The sequence below is a fragment of the Caloenas nicobarica genome, chromosome 5, assembly GCF_036013445.1.
Source record: "Caloenas nicobarica isolate bCalNic1 chromosome 5, bCalNic1.hap1, whole genome shotgun sequence".
NCBI classification, from domain to species: domain Eukaryota; kingdom Metazoa; phylum Chordata; class Aves; order Columbiformes; family Columbidae; genus Caloenas; species Caloenas nicobarica.
In genome coordinates, this window is record NC_088249.1 from 54,748,311 (window position 1) to 54,768,769 (window position 20,459).

Sequence of the window (20,459 nt, forward strand, 5' to 3'; positions counted from 1 at the left end):
ACCTCTTTGAATGGTTCTCCTCCCTCCGAGTATTTCTAGAGTCCTCTGAGGTGAAACAAACTGTTACCTGCTGTGACTTGTGTTGCCATTCTTAATCTGGGCTTTTTGCTTTTATTTTCAGTTGTGTGAGTGCTTCTCGCTCTGGGACTGCTGACATGAGAATTTCAGCCATGATTTGGCCTTAATCTGCCAGTAATTTAGCAAAAGATATGTTGGGCTGAATTCTGCCTTGTTGTACATGCCAGTGTTAATTCTTAAGTGACTCTAGTGGGATTGGTGCAAACCTTGTTCAAAATTTGGAACATTATTAGTTATTTTGAAAGCATTGTGTAAATTGATCTCCTCCTAACACAAACGGCAGCTTGCTATGAGAGTTTCTAACAGGCTAAGGTGGGTGGCTATTCCCAGTGTTTGCACTAAGAAATAATGTGCTCAGTACCGCCCAGAGTGATAGGTGGTCTTATAATGAACGCACTTTGCAAAGATTCGTTTTAGGAAAAGAGTCGCATTTAAATAATGTTTTTGATGACTTGCTAAACTGGGCCTAAGGGTTTCCAAGGACTTTAGCATAGACATTGTTGATGAGTCTGTACCAATGAAAGTAAATGCACAATGTTTAATTGAGATTCTGCTATTACTAACTGGGAACGGAAATTAAGCATTCAATTGCGTGTAAAGTTTTCTTGATAATTGTTTATAAATCCGAATTGCGGTTCTTAAAGTCACAAAGCTCTGGATCACATCATCAGCCATAAGAATTCCCATCTTAAAAGTCACCTTTTGTAAGTTATCTGGGAGGTTTTGTATAATTTAGACTTCAGAGCCAATTAGTTTAATTTAGGAACTGAAAAAACCTTTAGATTTTATTGAAATCTGTTATTCCCAATATCAAATTTTCTAGTGGAATTGGGGACTGATCACATGAAACGTAATAAGGCCAGTCTTCTGCTTTCTCCTAAGTATGAGGACTTCAGTGAGAGTTTTGCCTACAGAAAGCCTCCCAGACTGGGGCAAAGATTTGAAATGTATTCTGAACTTCACATTATGAAAGCACATCTTCTAATCATTGAATGTTGTTTATAGAGTACTGAGAAAATTTCTGATACTGCGAACATCCAATATGTAGAGTGCTTTTATGAATTCCGTGGAGACATTATATGAATAACTTTTGCATTGACATGGGTATAAAAATGGGTTTCAGATGTCACTGTGTGCCAAATTTCAAAAAAAGCTTCTAAATCTTCATGTATAATTTCGAGTGTACAATCATTCTCAAATGAAAAAGACAGAATTTGTATATACATTGGCAATCTATGCATGTAAATTGGCAGTTAGCATGCATAAATCCTGAACGAAGTTTTTCTTTCAATTAGACCCTTGTTAAATTCATAGTAACTCCATTAACCTCAGTGGAATTACTTTGGATTTAAAATGCAGTTAAATGAGAACTCTGTTTGGCTACAAGTTCATTTCCCTTTGAAACTATAGTCCAACTAGAACAGGGAAAACAGTTTTTAAATGAAGGTGGCACCTGTTTTCTTTATGTGTGAGAATATATTTGACTCTTTTCTTTTTTTTTTTTTTTTTTTTTTTCTTAATAGATTCATCCTGCATGGAAAAGCTACTTTCTAAAGACTGGAAGGAGAAGATGGAAAAATTAAACACAAGTGATCTCCTTGGAGAAATTAAAGGTATCTCACTAGATCAAATTTTAAACATTTGCATAGATTTTAAAAAAGGGGATTGAGGATTTTTTAAAGTTCAGAAAAAATAATAGCAACAATCATAACTAGAGGGTGCTTTTTTCTTTCAAGCCAACTTACCCTGTTTTGTAATGTTCATCTTTGAGGTGATGGATGCTGCTGCCAAATAAATAAATTTGAATATGTCACAATTAGTTATAGGCAGTATCAAGTTGATGTTTTTCACAAACACCAGGTTAGTTACATTAGTTCATTGACAGTAGCTGTCTATCTCTGTGAACAGAGGAAGACATATCTTGAAAACATGGAGTCACTAGTACTTGATACTGTTTCTTCCCAGTTGCATAAACCATATGTAGAAACTGCTTTCAGATTATCAAAGGATGTGGTTGTGTGATTACTGTTCTAAATCCTTGATTCAAATCTAGAGGAAAAAAAAAAAGTTTATATTCATGCTATCCCTGTGGAGAAAGAGCAACTCTAGATGAAATTCGGGACCTACTGAAATCAGTGCAAATTTTATTGCATAGAGAGACAGTACTTTCCAGTATTTCCAAGATTTGTTGAACAAGCAATCTCATAAGAGTGGAATTCTCTTGAAAATTAAGTACTATGTAGAAAACTTTAAGTGTTTTTCCCCACCCATCAATTCTTCCATGGATTTTCTCAGTGATAAGAAATTTGGTGTTATTGATTAAGTAACAAATTGAAAAGGTGGTTTTTTTGTTCTGTGAGAAGGGATCATACGGCATGTTTGAGGATTACGCAAGGTACCTAAGATTTATTTCTCTTTATTGGTATAATTTTATTAAATAGCAACTAAAAATATGTGGAAACAAAGAACCATGTGCATCATATTAAGAAATCTTTACCAGTTAAAAACCAACCAACCAACCAAACACCGCCCCCCCCCCCCCGACAAACAATGAAAGAAAACTATTTGATTTGATTGATATTGATGCTTAGGGTTTTACATTTCCAGCAGGGCAATTTAAAATAGTTCAAATTTTTTATTACACAAACAGATGAAAAATTTGCCCTTTTAAATAAGTAAGTTATAATTGGTTCATTTAGCTGATTCAGAACCAAAATCTGTTGGACTTTGCTCTTGGATTTTTTTGGTATTATTATGGCAACGCTTATATATTAGGCAGTTAAGAAATCCTATAGTAATATCAGTGGCAGAAATATAGCATGCAGTTTTACAGGAACATGCCAAAATTTGCTGTAATAAAATCCAACAAAATTATGTCTTGAAATCACATTCTCTTTAAAGTCATATTTTCTCTTAATAGTGTAGAAAACATTGAATGCTAGTTTGTCCATTAATTGCACAATATAGCTAGTCTTTAAATAGAAACTACTTGAGTGCTATCAAAAGCTTTTTCATGAGCTTTCATTTATTTAAAAAAAAAGGGTTTTTTAAAATTTTTGTTATTCCTCCTATTTTTTTAGTATACATATTCCCTGCACAGTGAACAGGTAGAGTTCTTGCTCCTAACCCTTTTCTCATCTACCTACAATGCATTCTTACTCAGATTTGCAAGAATTTTCAGCTCATGCAGCTACCTTTTCTGGGGCGATAGCCCATTAGCTGTATAAAAGGGATCACCTGATTATGTTCACCAGATTTATGTGTGGCCGTCATTCAGTTTGTTTCCACAACTTACCTGCTGTGTTTCATCCCTGGAAGCCTGTCCTTCAGTGGGCTCAATGTCTGCAGTATTCCCCTCCACCACTCGTTGACTTCTGCAAGACTCAATTCTGAATCTTTGCTGCTGCAACTGCCTTTAACATTTTTCACAAACAGGCAAAAATACAAAAAAGCAGATACAAATGTGGTAGACAAATGACGGTTGCTGTTATGTCCTGCTTTCTGCTTACGCTATTCAAACCTCTTGACAATGACAGTGTTGTTTTATAGAAGAAAACAATGTGCAGAGTTCCATAGCAGCGGTAGTGGCAGGTCTGGAGGAGGACTCCTTTCCTTTTGGGTCCCAAGCTGGTGGCCCAGCCACTGTGTCCAGGCTGGTTAGCTCTTAGCTGATAAAATCGCTGTCAACCTAGTAGGCTGGTATTAAATCATATTAGCATCGATGTGCCTTAAATCATCTCAGAAAGAAAACAAAACAGAACACCACAAACAAACAAACAAAAAAAGAAACCAAAAACCCCAACCAGCCAACCATAAAAAAAGCCCAAACAAATGAAAAAAAACCCCACAAAACCAACACCAATCCAGCCCATGGCAGCATGAAAACCAGATTACAAGAAGGAAATATAGCAAAGCAGGGGAAACTGAGAGAATTTTCAATCTTTCAAAGAAGAATAGTTAAGAAAAAAAGTCTTATCAGTGTTCAAGGTGGTATATTTCCAAATCATGAGGTTCATTTTCATAGTGCTGAATGAATTTCCAGTTAGGTAACTGGCAGGGCATGCTGAGGTCTGGAGGAACTATTTTTGAAAATGTGTCATCTTTGGGAGGTCAAATATATTTTTCTTTAATTTCCACTAGATTCTGAATAAATTTATTTAACTGGCTGATGTTTGTTGGTTTTGTGCAGACTTTCCACTCTTATTATTGAGAGCCTAACTTAAAGACGTGAAGCTATGCAGTAAAAATAAATAAATGAGGTCACGAGGGAAAAAAAATCTAGATTATAAGAAAGTGAGGTGTGGTCCTATGAGGAACTGCTCTTTGCACTGACTGTTACTGGGAGTTGTTTATTTTAGAGAGAAGGCGTTGTTCTTGTTAAGGATAACCTGAGCACATACTCTTCCCCTGTGTCTGCACAACTACGACCCTCCCCCTTTCAGTGAAAGACTAACATCGTGGTTGTGGGAAGGCAGTTCACTAAGAATCAGTGCCAGAAAAAAGGATGAAAAAAAAATAATGGACCACTGACACAAACTGTTTCTATTCATGTTTGGGAAGCACATAGACAAGAAGAAAAGATAATTGGCTGAGAGAAACAAATAAAAATGATATTTTCTTGCTTTACCTTCTATATTTAGAACACAATAGTGTTAAACAAGATATAATTATAAACTATATCTATTAATTCAAACAATAGAAGCCAATACGAAAGTAACAAACAGTGAATCATTTATTTTTTCTCTAAGTGGGATTGTTCCTGTTCACAATTACTCTTGCATAGTGTGCTTCATTTGTAAAACTGCTTTTTCTGAGTTTCTTTATTAGGATTTCAGTTATTGATAATGGTCCAGATTCTTCCTTGAATTCCAGCCAAACAAGCCATTGACTTCAGGGAGGTTCCATGAAACTCAGAGGAGCATTTGGCAGAATGCTTTGTAGCCAAATTCCAGTGGTTAAATAAGTCTGCTTGTTCATTTGATATGTTTATAAATGAAACACATAGGTCAAATTTTCAAAGGTGTATGAAGCAGTTGAGCTGAGTTAAATGGCCTACTCACCTGGAAAAAAACCCACAGCTGCCCATGCAAATAATTTGATTGTATGCTATTTGCCTGAGTGTGCATGCAAACACATTTAATTAAGGTATAGAAGCAATTTGTTAGGCTTTATGTCTGGCTCTCGCAGTATTGGTTTTTTATATTAAAATTAGTATCAGGAAATACTGTTCATTCTAGTTTTTGTTATCCTGTATTTGAATAAACAAAGTAGTGGAGGACTTTTATCTATATTTCCAGATCTTTGGGTGCACTGAGTTCTGTCCTCACCCTCCCTCGCTGCATGTATTTCTGTTGCTTAGTTATCTAGTTTTCCTTCAGCAGCTACAGCTAGGCAGAATATCATCGTTTATCACTATACAGAGTCTGTTTTAAGTTTTCTGCTTCTGTTCCAAATATAAATCTCTGGAATAGCACAGTCTTGCATGCATCAGGCAGTTGTCCTACTGAAATAGCCTGCAATGGTCTTTCTCAGCATGCAGGGCCTTTGAAGATCAAATAGGAAAGGTCAGTCTTTAAGTAACTTAAGCAATGATGTTATCATGAAAGGGTCAGAATTGGTCTAGCAGTCTCATAGAAGAGTGACTCCTGGGTCACCAGCTACTGTGTTGCAGGTTAGTTCTCTGGTTTCCATTGGTGGTGTTTACAACTGGAACTATCTATATTTATAGTCATTGTGACTTGAATGTCACATGCTGGTTTGTACCCTATACTTTATTTTGGGAAGGATAGTGGCTGATATCCATGGCTTCACCCAATACAGAAGGCTGTTTGCGTTATGTTTCCTGTGCTTATTCCTTCCCTTTTTATGTTTGCTTCTTCATTAAAAAGAGCCTAAAGCTCCTCTTTCATGTGCCATGTTGTCATGGTTTAACCCCAGCTGGCAACTAAGCACCACACAGCTGCTCACTCATTTCCGCTCGGTGGGATGGGGGAGAGAATCAGAAGAGTAAAAGTGAGAAAACTCGTGGGTTGAGATAAAGACAGTTTAATAAGTAAAGCAAAAGCCGTGCAGGCAAGCAATGCAAGATAGGGAATTCATTCGCCACTTCCCATCGGCAGGCACGTGTTCAGCCACCTCCAGGAAAGCTGGGCTCCATCACACGTGATGGTGACCTGGGAAGACAAACACTGTCACTCTGAACATCTACCCCTTCCTTCTTCCCCCGGCTTTATATGCTGAGCATGATATCATGTGGTATGGAATATCCCTGGGGTCAGCTGTCCTGGCTGTGCCCCCTCCCAACTTCTTGTGCACCCCCAACCTACTCGCTGGCAGGGTGGAGTGAGAAGCAGCAAAAGCCCCGACTCTGTGTGAGCACTGCTCAGCGATAATGAAAACATCCCTGTATTATCAATACTGCTTCCAGCACACATCCAAAACATAGCCCCATTCTAGCTACTGCGAAGAAAATTAAGTCTATCCCAGCCAAAACCAGGAAATTTGTACACATAATGGCCTCAAAATATTTGGAGAGGTGGGAGGCAGCATTCGTGTTTCCTAAGAAATGTTGAATTTAGTAAAAGGAAGCAACTTCACCCACTTGATAGTCTCCTTGTAAGATACACTATAAACAATACTGAAAATTGTATTTGTCCCTGGTATTAGAACACAGGAGAGACAGAAAGAGATGTTTTCTAGGAGGTTTTTTTTGTGTGTGCATTAATGACTGGAACAGAAGAGTGAGGCACAACTGTTTGAATCTGGCAGCTTAACACTATCCATTTCTGGAATAGTCTTGGAGGGAGTTCTGCATGAACGAATCCTTGAGAAAGTTATGGCTTCTGTGTTTCTACAGTGAATTAATTTTTTTCTTAAAATATGCGTGATTTACAAAACATTTTAAAATGCTATTTTTGCCTCCGTTTTATAAAATTCGTCTTCACAGATAAGCTTTCGGTTGTTTTTTGGTGCGTTATATCAAATGTGAGGACCGTTTCGAGATAAATAAATCTGATGTTTTCCTGCAGCCCTGACCAACACTGTAGTCTGGATTTGCAGTAATTATTTCTCAGCATAATTGCTGAAATTTCTTTCTCATGAATTCTAAGGGCATAATACAGTTTGCCTTATAAATATGTATAAATAAATATATATAAATCTTATATCACAGAGGCACTCAGAGGTTTTTAATTATGTCAGTTTGTATGGCTATAGACATTTCAAAGCTCTCCTTTGTGCTTTCTGTTATAAACATATTTTCTTTCTTTTGAAGTCTGTGTGATATACATACTAGCAATTAAAAACCCAGCTCAGGCTTTGAGACACAAGGTCTTCTTAATTAAAACTCAAACAAAAGCTACAAGCAAAAGCCCCACTATATGATTAAGGTCTAAAGTGTTATGATACATTAGAATCATTGTTAACTGCTAGGATTTAAAAAATCAATACAGAGGAAAAAAGGATCAACTGGTTCCAATTAGTGAAACCAATGAAAGCATCCAACAAAACATACCAAAACAATGCAACCAAGAACCCCACACCCAAGTCATTAAGAAATTGGTCCTGATTAGAAGAATACCATGGGCTATAAAGGTTTCTCACAATGTATTTATTACCATGATCCAATTAAGTGATATGTTTAGCTTTATGTTGTAGCTCTCCAAATCAGAGAAATATTTTTGTTTTGCCATTTGTCAAGTCATTAGCATTTTGTGTAATATGTTACAAAAGCTACATTTCCAGGTCTAACCTGACCTTCTAAATTAAGTGGTACCTTCTTGAATGACTGAACATTTCCTAAGCGCTTTCAGCAGTTAATGTTTGCGTACTCTTTAGTCTGATTTGCTTGAAGAAGGTAATGGATTCCAAAAGAAAAATATTTTGGTTAAACATACCATGCCACGTTGTATCTATTTGTTATGATTAAGGTACTGATATCATTAGTTAGACTAATCACTAGTGTGAACTAGATTAATCTATATGGTTTTATGTCATCTTGACATTTTTTGATATGAAATACTTTTCTCCAGATTCTGGATTTAAATAGACATACCCCAAACTGTACACACAGAGGGTAGTTCTGTGGAAATTAATAAAGCTGCTCACTGTACATAGTGCTATTAAATTATGTACATGTAAGTCTTGAATTGGATTGAAGCTGTACTTAGGTCAAAAAAAGAAAAAAAGAAAAAGTGGTAAACATTTTTGTCACTCTGGTCTTTTGATCAGAGGGTCATATTTCAGTGGCACCTATCACAATCATGCCTCCTTCTAATGTTAAAAGTTAATGACTATTAGCATTTCCAGTTCTTAAAACTCCACAACTATAAATTACATTGTAATCAACCTTTCACGTAAATCAAGTTCTCCATATTGTTGAATACATTTTATAAATAACATCAACCAGGATGCATGCAGTATATTTCCAGGCACACGAAGAACTTATTACTTACCGCAATCACATGTATCTATATATTTTTTACTTTACCAGTGTATGTTTCTAAGCTTAACAATTCAGAGCTAAATGTATGAACTCTGTACTACACTGAAATCCATGGGCGGCTCACTTATATGCTGTGTTCTGTGGAACTGTGTCCCAAATAGTGTACTAAGAACTAGTATCAAGTGTTCATGAGAAAAAGAAAAAGAAGGATAATGATGCTAATAATACGGAACTTGAAACAGCAATACATTTATTAGACAGATTAAAAAAGACTGATTTCTGGAATTTGATCCATTCTTCATTCGTACAAATAGTGACAAGAAAATGTATGGTATTAAAATGTGTTTATTTTCAAATGCTATTACATTTTTTAGCAGAAAAAGGGTTGAAAAATTAGAAGTAGATTTTCTTCACTTTTCTTCAAAACTTTGCCATTTTCTTCTGTTGGTAGATTGTTTTGTTATTGTGTGTATATATATTTTTAATTTTCATTATATCAGTAATTTTCTTCTGTAATACAGAGTGTTTAACTGTAGTTGAAAGGGTTCTATGTTGAGGAAGTTTATCACTACTTAGAACTTAAGGCCTTCTCTTCTGACACTGGATGTCAGTGGCAAATTTCCTTTTGACTCAAGTCCCAGCTTAATCACCAATGAAGCTGCTCACCTTTAGCAACATAAAGCTCCTACTGAAGACATACAAGTTCATATGAAAAAGCAAGTGCATGTGTAGGAGTTTGCACTGCTAAAACAAGAGCAGAAGCTCCATTTCTTGTGTTTCATCATGCTTCAGTGCTTTTGGCTTTTTGTTGCTGTAGATATATCAAGTAAAATTCTAATCAATGAATGTAAGCATTTATCTAGAAAGATGCACGTAGGTACAGTACTGAAAGGACTGAAATTTTTTGATTGATTTGGGTTCTGTGGAAACCTGTAGGTGTACTTCATTGGTCTTCTGTTACAGGAGTTTCATATTAAGGAAATCTTTGATTTAAAGACCGTACTATCCTGTAGTGTTCTGTCTCTATGGATACTGAGCAATGTGGGGAAGGGCATAAGGAAAGGGCAAACATACAGTAATATTTCCTCAACTTACTCTTCCATTTTCCAAAAAAATTTGATTAATAGGCTTCTTGATTCAGAGGTGGTACATTCAGGTTTAATGGTCCTTGATAGAATTATCATCTATGAGCATGTCCAATTCCTTTTGAACCCTTTAATAGACAGCTGGAGAGTCTGTGGGGATAAGCTTAGCAGTTAACAATATGCTGTATATTTGAACCTAGTACCTTGTAGGTGTCCCCTAGATCTTGTATTATACTGGACAGGAATAGTTGTTCCCTGTTCATCTTCTCTGTTACATTGCATTCAGTTGTCTTCTCTCCAGGTTAAGAAGTAAAAATATGTATTTATTTATTCCACAGATGAAAGCTGTTCTGCACATTAGTCACTCTCATCACCCTTCTCTGCAGTTAATTCAGAAAGAAACCTTTAGCACAAAATATCCCTACTCTGAGCAACATCAAGTTTTGGTACCAATTAATAAGAACTGACGTCTTGATGTGTGGATATTTTGTGGTAATGAGACCACCCCAATGATATCAGAGATACCAGATTTTTTCTTTTCTTAAGAGATATGTAAAAGTACCTTATTTGGAACTTCACAAACTGTGGACTCAGAGGTGGATCAGAAATGTCATCTGAAAAACTTAAGGGACATAGCATTAGTACTCAGAAAAAAATGAAGTACAAGCACGTTTGGGAAACTCATATGCAACTGAGAACAACAAGAATATGAAGTGCAACCTGACACAGCCACTGCCTCAAAAGCCTTAGCTCAATGAGAAATAGAAGAGAAATACAAGAAGGGTTGTTCTTGTCCTCTCTAAACAAGTTGACCATTTGGAAGGGGTTAACTCTCGGTATTTTTTTACAAGAGGTCTTGATTTGTCTAACTGACTCACCTCACTTCAGATCTGACCAATGATATCTGGCAGTTTTCTGCCAAAGGGCAGATCTAGCCAAACGGAACTCATTTTCTTTGTTTTCACCTTCTCCTGCCATTATTAAAGTGATTTCAGGCTGATTGGGATCATCGCCTTGCTCCAGTCAGGTCATTCATGATACTGTTCTGTTACTTGCTGAGTGAATTTGTCTTAATTCACTGTATGCCTTCTGTCTCCTCCCCAAATATTTTGAATTAAAGTAAATAATTTATCTCTTTTCCATTCTCTCCAGCCTTTTTTTTTCCCCCTTCAATTATGGCATGATTTATCAATAGAGAAAATTTTCAAAACCACTCAAAAGATGAGGTCTCATCAATTAATATGAATATACAAACTGTAAAGCAAATTTAGAGAGCTATATTGAAACAGTTTCCATAGGAAACTTTTCTGAACAGAGGAAAAAGAAATAGAAATCTAGGAAGGACATGGCCTGCCCTGATGCTATGAGTGCATCATATGTATTATCTGCTTTGTTAGTAGATTTATACCCAGGCATCTTGATCAGAAATTATTCTTTGTCAGTAGCTCTCACACTGAAATCCTATTATTAGATACATATTTTTTCTTACCTATTTTTCTTTAAAATATGGTTAGTCTGACCTACATATCCTAATACTTACCTTGGTCTGTGTCGATATGAATTAACAAAGTTTAATGTTATTGATGTTCCTTAAGAGTTATACAAGATTAAGCTGAGACCTGCTCAATAGCTGTTTAAAATTTGTCGCCCCATAGATAGCAGTAATGAGTGGCTAACGCACTCCTGTTGGGAATGAATCCTCACGTCTGTTAAGATTTGTTTGAATAGGTTTCCATCACAACAGGTGCATAATTATTTTATGAGTAAAATATTATCAGCCTTCCAAATTAGCCAGGGCAAAATGCAAGTTGTCTGATTAAATAATCAAACCCAATACTTAAAATGCATTTGATTTCCACAGGAATTTTAAGATGCTAAGTCCCAGTCTATCAGTGAAACTGTGATTGTTTGCAGCAGGCAAGTAGCAGCTTGTAGAGTATCTTGTTTGATATGTTTTACATAATTCATCCTACATTATACAAGACAAAACCGCTAAAAAAGCATATAATAATAGGTTTTACTTCTAGTCAAACAATTTTAATCTACCAATGAAGGTATTATACTGTGCATTAAAATCAGAAAAAAAGTTGGCCTGTAATGGAAAATAGTTTGAGAGTGTTCTGCATTCAATTAGGAGGCACGTCAATTTAGAAATATAAAACCTGGTGGTGTTTTTTAAATAATTTAGGTTATGAAGGGGAGGGAAAAAAAGGAAAATCCTCTGAATCTGAAGTGCAGCTCGCAGTGTGGAGATCACATATGTCACCATTTATTGAATAGCTCAGTAAACACAATGACTCAGAGACCCAAGAAATGGGTAAAATCTGAAACAGTAGGTTCACCACAAATGGAAAACTTAGCAGTGCAGCTGTCAGATGCACATTATATACAGGTAGCTGTTTGTTTTTGTATCCGAATCCATTTGTCAGTCAAGGAATGCTATGAATCAGGAGATGGGATCTCAAATACAAAACCACAAAGTCAGAGACAGCATCTGGAGGAGCTCCAAGCCACAAAAATTAGGGAAGAAGCACAGAGGGAACAAAAACTGTAAATGTTTGCATGGATTCTCCCTGTATATACATTGAATTTAAATAATTGTGTTGATACATCAGTAATAATAATTGCTGATAAAAATTATAGTCCTTATTTTGGGCAGCAATATGTTTTACTAAATGTGAAATTAAATGCAATTTGTATTAATTAGGGATAATATGAAAGTATGTAAGTGGTTGACATTTCCAACATTTTAAAACATACTACTATGTGTGAAGATACGTCTTTGCATTTGTTTTGACTTGGAAATACTATAGATTGATATATGACCCTAATGTGTTCTGTGCAAATAAGATCACAGTTCTAACCCCGAAGATCAGAAAATTATTTATAGACAAGGTTCACCATACTGTGAAATTCAGTTACGGGATTTGATCATTGATGTAACTGTTTACTAGATAACTGTAATTCTCTCTGAAAGCTGGAATACAGTATTTTTACAGATACTAAACCAAAACCTATTGTTAAAATGCAGATGGTGTACTCAGGTTGCAGGATTTCAAAAGTAGAGATTTTATGTAGGTTTATACAACTTAAGTTTTTCTAAATGTGGGAAATTGTCCAGAGGCTTCAAGTTTTGATAGGTAACATCAGAGGAATACAATCAGGGGTTTAGTAAGGAAGGTAAAGAAAATGAAATAGGCACAACTTTTTCTTCCTTTTTTTTTTTTTTTTTTTAATTGAGATTCATTAAGAATCACGGAGTTCTTTTTAACTTGTAACCAAAATAACTTCTTTTTACCTTCACTGCATTATTCTGGTGCCAGGATCCATTTGCCTATGTATTGTTGAGATTCCGTACCAGTCACAGGACGACTGCAGATTTTCTTTTAGGGGCTGTAGTGAATAGAGGGTTCCCACTTCAGGGTGTATTTGTAAATTAATTATCCCTCTTCTCTATTTTGTTGTTGTTTTCTTCACCTTCCAAGGGGTTTATAATGTAATTTTGGGTGTCTCAAACTTCAGCTGCAGACGGGGGTGCCCACTTCTGAAATGTAAGGATTTTTCTAAAAAGACATACTTTAGCGTATCACGTTACAGTCTGCCACTTTTCAAGATAACAGTGATTGAAAAAGGTACTTTGGGTCTCTCTGCATACTCTCAGATAACATATCCCACCATCAGACAAAGACGAACACTTGGTGCTAAGAGCTGGCTGTCGGTGGGCCATGGTAAGAAATCTCCATCTGCTGACCCAGACACACAGAGCTAAAGTTTAGTTAATGTCACAGGTAGACAAGTCTCTTCTCTCATTTTGCCTCTTCCTGTTCCCTTCCATGTTTATTGTGCTAGCAAACACTGAGAAAAACTTTTCTGAATTATAGTTACAGCTACTGGAAGGGCTATGGTGATAATCATATAACCCGTGACAAAATATAGATGTTAATTGCACATCAGCTGAATCTACCTTAAGAAAGGTACATAATGACAGCTATGCCTATGTAAAATGTTTGAATGCATTAAATATCAAAATTAATACAACGTTCAAGTTTGGAAGTGAGGGAAAACTGAAGTTTTATATAAAGAAAATGAACGTAGTTTAACTTGTTTTAATGAAATAGTCTTAGCAAAGGAGCAAAGTGTTCCTTGCACTAGGGCCACGCCAGCGCTTGCAGCATGATCTGTACAGGGAGAGCACTGCTCTTCTCTGACCAAAGTCAGATCCTGCAGACCAGCTGGCATCATCAATACCAGAGCTGAGTCTGTGGCTACTATTCAAAATGGTAACATTTATAGACCCAGTTTCTGTGATGGTTCTTAACAACCTCTGAGAGGTGTATATGTTGGGTTTTTTAAACAAAACTAGCATATTGTCTTTCATTTGAGTTCTGAGAGAGTTCATTTTCTGTTGTTCATGCACTCAAAATATATGGTATTTATTTAATGTTCTTGACTGATAGCTAGAGGATGGGAAATGGTTAAATGATACTGTGTGAATTAGAAGGTTAGTTGGTGAACTAGGTAGTGCTTTCGCCATGCATACCTATTGAGGCTTTTGCAGTAGTGCTCTCTTTTGTTAGTGTCAGCTATGTCATAGCAGGTGTAGGGTTGTGCAGTTGGTTAAGCAACTGTGAAAGTCACTCCTCTTAAAGTATATACACTGAATTAATACCTAAAGCAATATTGAGTACGTGAGTTAGTAAAAATCTTTAATTTTTCGCGTAGGGAAATAAATGTGAATGCATGTGTGTGAGTGTTGCCTTATAAATGCATTTTCTGTATTGTCTTCGCAGGTCAGATTAGTATTCATTCTTACGCAAGCTGATCTTCTTATATGGACTTTTGTCTGTATACGTTGAGTCCATGGTATAACTGAAAGCTTACTGCAAGCTATGCTTTACTGTAAGATGCTGAGGTCCCCTAAATGCAGAACATTCAATGTACACAAGAGCAGAAAAATCTAGTCTTTGCTGTTACATATTAAGTTATACGTTAGAATTTAGCTATAAGGGTGCAGTTGAAAACCTTTTTCTGCTAAGGTTATTATCTGTGTGAAACTCAAAGTGAGCAATGTAAGGTTTTGACTGAAGTACATCAGCTCTAAGCCTGTGTATACAAACCTTCCCACAGATCCAGATTCTCATGTCCACTAGCTGGTGTTACACATCAGAAAAGTAAATGAAGCCACTTTTACATTAAGGAAAGACAGCTGGTTGACCCATAGGTATGAGTTCCCATACAGGGAAAACAAATCTTAATATAAAGTCATCAAATACTGTATCCGAAGGGCTAAAGTTGCTACCCATTCTCTCACTCCTGCCCTGCAGTGGGATGGGGGAGAGAATCAGAAAAAAAGGTAAACCTCATGGGTTAAGATAAAGGTGGTTTAATAGGACAGAAAGGAATAATAATAATGAAAAATAATTTTATAGAACGAGTGATGCACAGTGCAATTGCTCACCACCTGTTGACTGATACCCAGCCAGTTCCTGAGCAGCGGTCGCCCCCGCCTTCCCCCTTCCCCTGTCCAGTTTATATACTGAGCATGATGTCATATGGTATGGAATAACCCTTTGCCCACTTTATGTCAGCTGCCCTGGCTGTGCCCCCTCCCAGCTTCTTGTGCACCTCCTCGCTGGCACAGCATGGGAAGCTGAAAAGTTTCTGAATGAATACAAGCACTACTTAGCAACACCTAAAACTTCAGTGTGTTACCAACGTTATTCTCGTACTAAATCCAAGACACAGCACTATACCAGCTACTAGGAAGAAAATTAACTCTATTCCAGCCAAAAGCAAGACAAGTATAAAAAGGAAAAAATAGCCAAACATCCGTTTGACTCCAGCAGTAATCATAAATTGACGCACAGGAACAAGGAAGAACAGGGAAAGAATATACTTTCACACTAACATTACCCCAGCCTCTGACTATTTTCATTTCCAAGGATTTCCTGACCTCGATGTGGTTTGTTTATTTTGTATTGGTCACCAAGATCTTGCTTCCCCCCAACTACTTGTCCAGTCTACCCTTGAACCTGTATAAAACTTTGAGCCCACAGCATCTTTTAGGAAGATATTCCATGGTTCTAGTGTCCACTGTGCGAAGAACCACCTCAGATGAAAATCAGCTGAAAACTTTTAAAGTGATGTTATGCATTTCAGACACAGCTACCTCATATTTTAAAATAGCATAGAAGACATCATCTGAGTCAATGGGTGTTAGATGCTTAACGCATTTTTAAAAACATGGCCATGGATCTGCCTGCAGTAGTAAGAGTCCTAAATCCCTTTAAAAAAACCTATCCCAGAGACACCTAAGCAAAAATACCCAAGATCTTTACAGATGCAGACAGACTGAAATTTTGGTGTATATTTAAAATTAATAGAGAGGAAATGAGCATAAAATACATTATTTAAGTGTGAAAGTATTTTGCAGTCACAATCAGCCTTAATCTTAGTGGGCAGTATCGCAGCATCACAGTTACACTGATGTTATTTCTGAGAAACACGTCAGAAACATTGCATTGATTTGCAATATGTATGTTGTTCTAGACATAGCTCATTTTTTTAATAGGACACTTAAAAGGAAGGTGATTAACTTTCAAAACCATTTGAGAGAAGTCTCAGCAGAAATCTGTTTTCCCTGTTCCTTCTTCATGTGTGGTTTTAGTTTTAGTGTCTTGTTATGAGGGAAAAATAATGATGAAATTGCAGTCACTGTAGAAATAAAGTAATGAAAATGCAACTCGGACAATGTTCTATTGTCTCAAGGAGAGAAGAGTTAAGGGATCCTGATTTCTTAAATGCATCCCAGGTCTATTTATAATATATTGAATTAGAATGCTGTTATAATGGAATTCAAAACCTCTCGGTGTGTTTCCTACATGCTCCCAGTGCTTCAAGATTTATTCTGAATTATCTTTAGACTGTGCTTAAAGTTGTGCCTAAATTCAGGCCTTTGAATATTAAATTATGTCTTTTGAATAGGCAATGTTTATGTTTTCATTCTGAGTGATCCTGTTTGAGTGGTAAAATACCTACATAAGCACGAAAAAATAACATGATACCACTCTCTGGCATGGGACTGTGAAGAATTTCATTACCAGTGATTCTGTAGCGAAGGGCTGTGTTAAATGTTTTGGTTTGTGATCAACTTCATATACAAATAAATTGAATTAAGAAAATTTCCAACCGTACTTTTAGTTGCTTCTAAGAAACATCTGGCTAAACATAGTCATGCTTGTGGTTAAAGTATAATTATACCAGAACACTCTTAGAATATGTGTGGAACTTCAGTCTACAAATGTAGGCCATGTCCTTTGTGCTACAGTTAATGTGAATTAGGACGTTTTTCTTCAGTTAGAAAACTTGACTGATAATTTTGTAACATATTTCATAGGAGGACAACAAACTTGTCATAGAATTCTGATTTGTTCTAGAATGTGTTCAGTTCACTTATTTATTTATTTATTTATTTATTTATTAATGAAATAAACCTTGAGGGAATAACAAGCATAAATTACTTGTTTGGTTTTTGTTTCTCCTAGCCGCACAGTGAGGTTGTGGTTATTTCCAAAGACCTAAGATAACTCATATTTGTAGCATTAATAGGTTCTGCTGAATTGGTTTTACAGATTACTAGGTTGTGTGTAGCAGATAAGAAGCACTTTCAATTTATAACTGTTTGATTATGAAAGAAATTTAAAATAATATTCCGATTTACAAGCCTGAAGCTGCCAATTTTGACCACCTAATGCCATTATTAATGAACATATCAATGGACCTGTTTCAAAGCCCAGTGAAATAAGTGTAAATCCTTCAACTGACTTCTGTGGGCACATTTTAAATGTATAAAATGTTGTTGCTTTTCCATACATATCAAAGGCTTTTGACTAAATTGTCTCTTCTCTGATGAAGTAGGAAGTTTCTTCTTTAGAGCTTCCATGACAGACAGGCTATGCTAATGTCCTTGTTTTGCAATAAACTTTGCTTCTTCATTACTTATCACCAGAGGCAATAAAAATCTTCAGAGGCAAATGTAAGTTTTTCATTGATATACTTGTTTGTATTTGTAAGACATGAAAGATGAACATGTAATTAAGATCAAAATTAAAATTTATATTTAAAGTATATAAATCTTGCAGTACTAATACTCCTCATATTTATATTTAGACATTTCTGTGTGGTGTAGCTAATAACTACTAACTAAAAACTCATGGAAGTAACTTATTTAACAAGATATAAAAAGTAACTGCAAGACATCATAAGTCAGAGTATGTTTCACAGGGGCATGTCTCCTCTCTTGTGTATATTGTGCATTCAGGATGCAGCAGAAGAAATGCATTTGGGTTACAATTTTGAGTATAGGAAAAGAGGCAAGATTCCTAGAGTGTTTTGGAGTGGATTCCTCAGTGTTAGCTTTGAGGCAAATGAACTCCAATAATTGAATCTTATTATGTAATTCAATTAGCCTTTTGATGAAAAAGCTGCAGTGGCAGCTATGGAAAGGATCTCTTCCCTTCTTGCACCCATAGATAAAAGTATTAATTCCTGTCCTTGTTCACATAGACCTTCTTAGTACGTAGATGCTGATGTTCAATATAAGGCAGCACATCATCCTCCTCACCCCACAGGAGAAGATACAGTGATTATGTGTTTTTTCACCTGTTTTGCACGTGTCCAGCTGCTGGAGTACACATACAAGTTAGATGGACTTCACCTTGTCTCACCATCACTCCATGTATGTATTTATAGACATTACAGTGCAAGGTATTCCCCAGTATTTAAAGAGAAGATTCATGGTATTTCTGCAAATACTGTAACAAAAAGCAGAAAAAAAGAATATTAAAAATCTCCTTTTCTGTAGCTTGCTTTTTAAAATGGAAAACGTAACTAAAACAAATGATTCTTTTTAATCTTTCATTATTAATCTGTAGTTTAGACAATGTGAGAAGACAGCACAAACAAGCAAAAGCTTCTTCTATGTCATGAACTTCTTTATGAAGAAAAAATATTAGCTAACAAAATCACAAGTAACTCTAAGTCCTGTTTTACAGGGAAATTAATGTCATCGCTTTCATACAAGCTATACTCATCAAATAAGATATTAAACTAACTTCCTCTAAACTCAGCTTCCTTCCAGTCATTTTTATGCATGTACATATACAATTCTCTTTCCAGAATAAGATTAGATAGAACAGATATTCAGTTCATCCTTGTGATTGATGATACAATTTTTAATTGGAGAGCTTTTCCTTCCAAACAAGTGCTTTTTTGCGCTTGCACCGCAACAGGAAGAAATACTAGTTTAAAAATAATGAAAAATTGTACATATCACTTGGAATTGTGTCATGTTTACATAATAAAAAAATAAGATTCATTTTGAAGAGTATCATAGTATGCAGAAATCACTTGTTAAAGTTAAAATGGAAACAAAACGATTTTATCCAGCTGTACGCTGTTATGAAAGAACAATCAATGAAATGGAGCAATTTCAAAATCAGTCCTGAATTCTCCATTTACATTTTTTTTCTGCAGCAGATTCCTAATCTCTTCATGTTAGTTAACAGGATCCTGCTTGTTCCAGACGCTCAGTTGTGACTCTCAACATTGTAATTCCAGAGAAGATACTACCTGTGATTGTATACAAGCAAAACAAAATATTTAACACCTAAACCAGAAAGTTACAAGAAAGTATCTTACACCTTTTACTGCAGTGTTTTATATGAATATTAGCAAGGGCTCATCATTCGTATCTCCGACCATCCATTCCTCCATATCAAGGCACAGGTGCAAATGTTCATCTAGAACAAAAATATTTTTCTTATTTTCTGGAAGTGAAGGGTAGGGATTTTCCCTTGATTTCAAATATCTAAGCCATTATTTAACTGAATTAAGATATTATGACACTGCTAGTGCAGCAGAACTCCATTCAGTAAATTCTATGAATCAGAAGAGAAAAAAAAATGAAATAATTATTCAGAAAGCAAAATAATGTTTAGCTAGTGTGAAATGTGAGGCAGTATTTCTCTGTGTAAGCAGCTCAGTCTCAGTTTCATATCTATAGTTTCACATTAAGCTATAAGCTGCTCATGGAGAGGTAAGAATTTAATAAGAAAGTGCATTTAAAATTTCTAATATTATGTACAGTTTTGTACATCAAATGATGCTGTTGGGACAAAGCAGTCTCAGAGCTAAAACTGGGATGGTGCAATAGAGTATATGTGTATATAGGCTTCTTTACCAACATTTTACATAGCTTGCAGAGGTAGACACAGAGAGAGAGAATGTCATTAAGAACATTATTCCATAATGTTCAACAATGAGATATTTTGCACTTCTCTTTGACATGTCTGCTATTGGTCCACTGACAATTACAAAATTCAGCCAAAACTGGTGAAAGAATCTGTGTGTTTTGAGTCAAGTTCGGCGATAAAATAATAGGGAAGGCGAACAACTGGCTTCACTTAGTGTTTATGGAAACGTGTGCATCAGTTCTCACACTGTTGTAAATACAGGCTATTTCTACTGAAGTTGCTGGATCTACACGTATGTGTAAATAATGTAAAGTGAGAATTAGGCCTGCTGAGTTGTTGAGTTAACGAAGTGTAACGAAGAAGCTACCAGCACTGTGAACATCGTTGTTATTGAGGGACTTGATTTTTTTTCTGGTATTTAGTGCTTTTGTCCTGACTTAGAAGGAAAAACTTCAGTTATCTCCATTGCCCTAGGAGACTTCCCCTGTTTTATTTTGTGAGAACTTAAAGCATTATAGGACAATTGAGTTGGAATTAGTTGTACCGCCTTTGTAAATGAGAAAAGTTACAGACTTTAACTTTCAAATATTTTTAAAATTT

General features: G+C 35.8%; 1 protein-coding gene across 11 annotated transcripts in view; it reads left to right on the forward strand.

Moving 5' to 3' along the window:
* Positions 1-20,459, forward strand: part of SOX6 (SRY-box transcription factor 6) — a 377,869-nt gene that overhangs the window by 195,166 nt on the left and 162,244 nt on the right. For all 11 annotated transcript variants that reach the window (XM_065635311.1, XM_065635316.1, XM_065635314.1 and 8 more), the window contains one exon: positions 1,602-1,691. In XM_065635311.1, the coding sequence (XP_065491383.1) occupies positions 1,602-1,691 (90 nt within the window). The remainder of the gene's footprint in view (positions 1-1,601; positions 1,692-20,459) is intronic.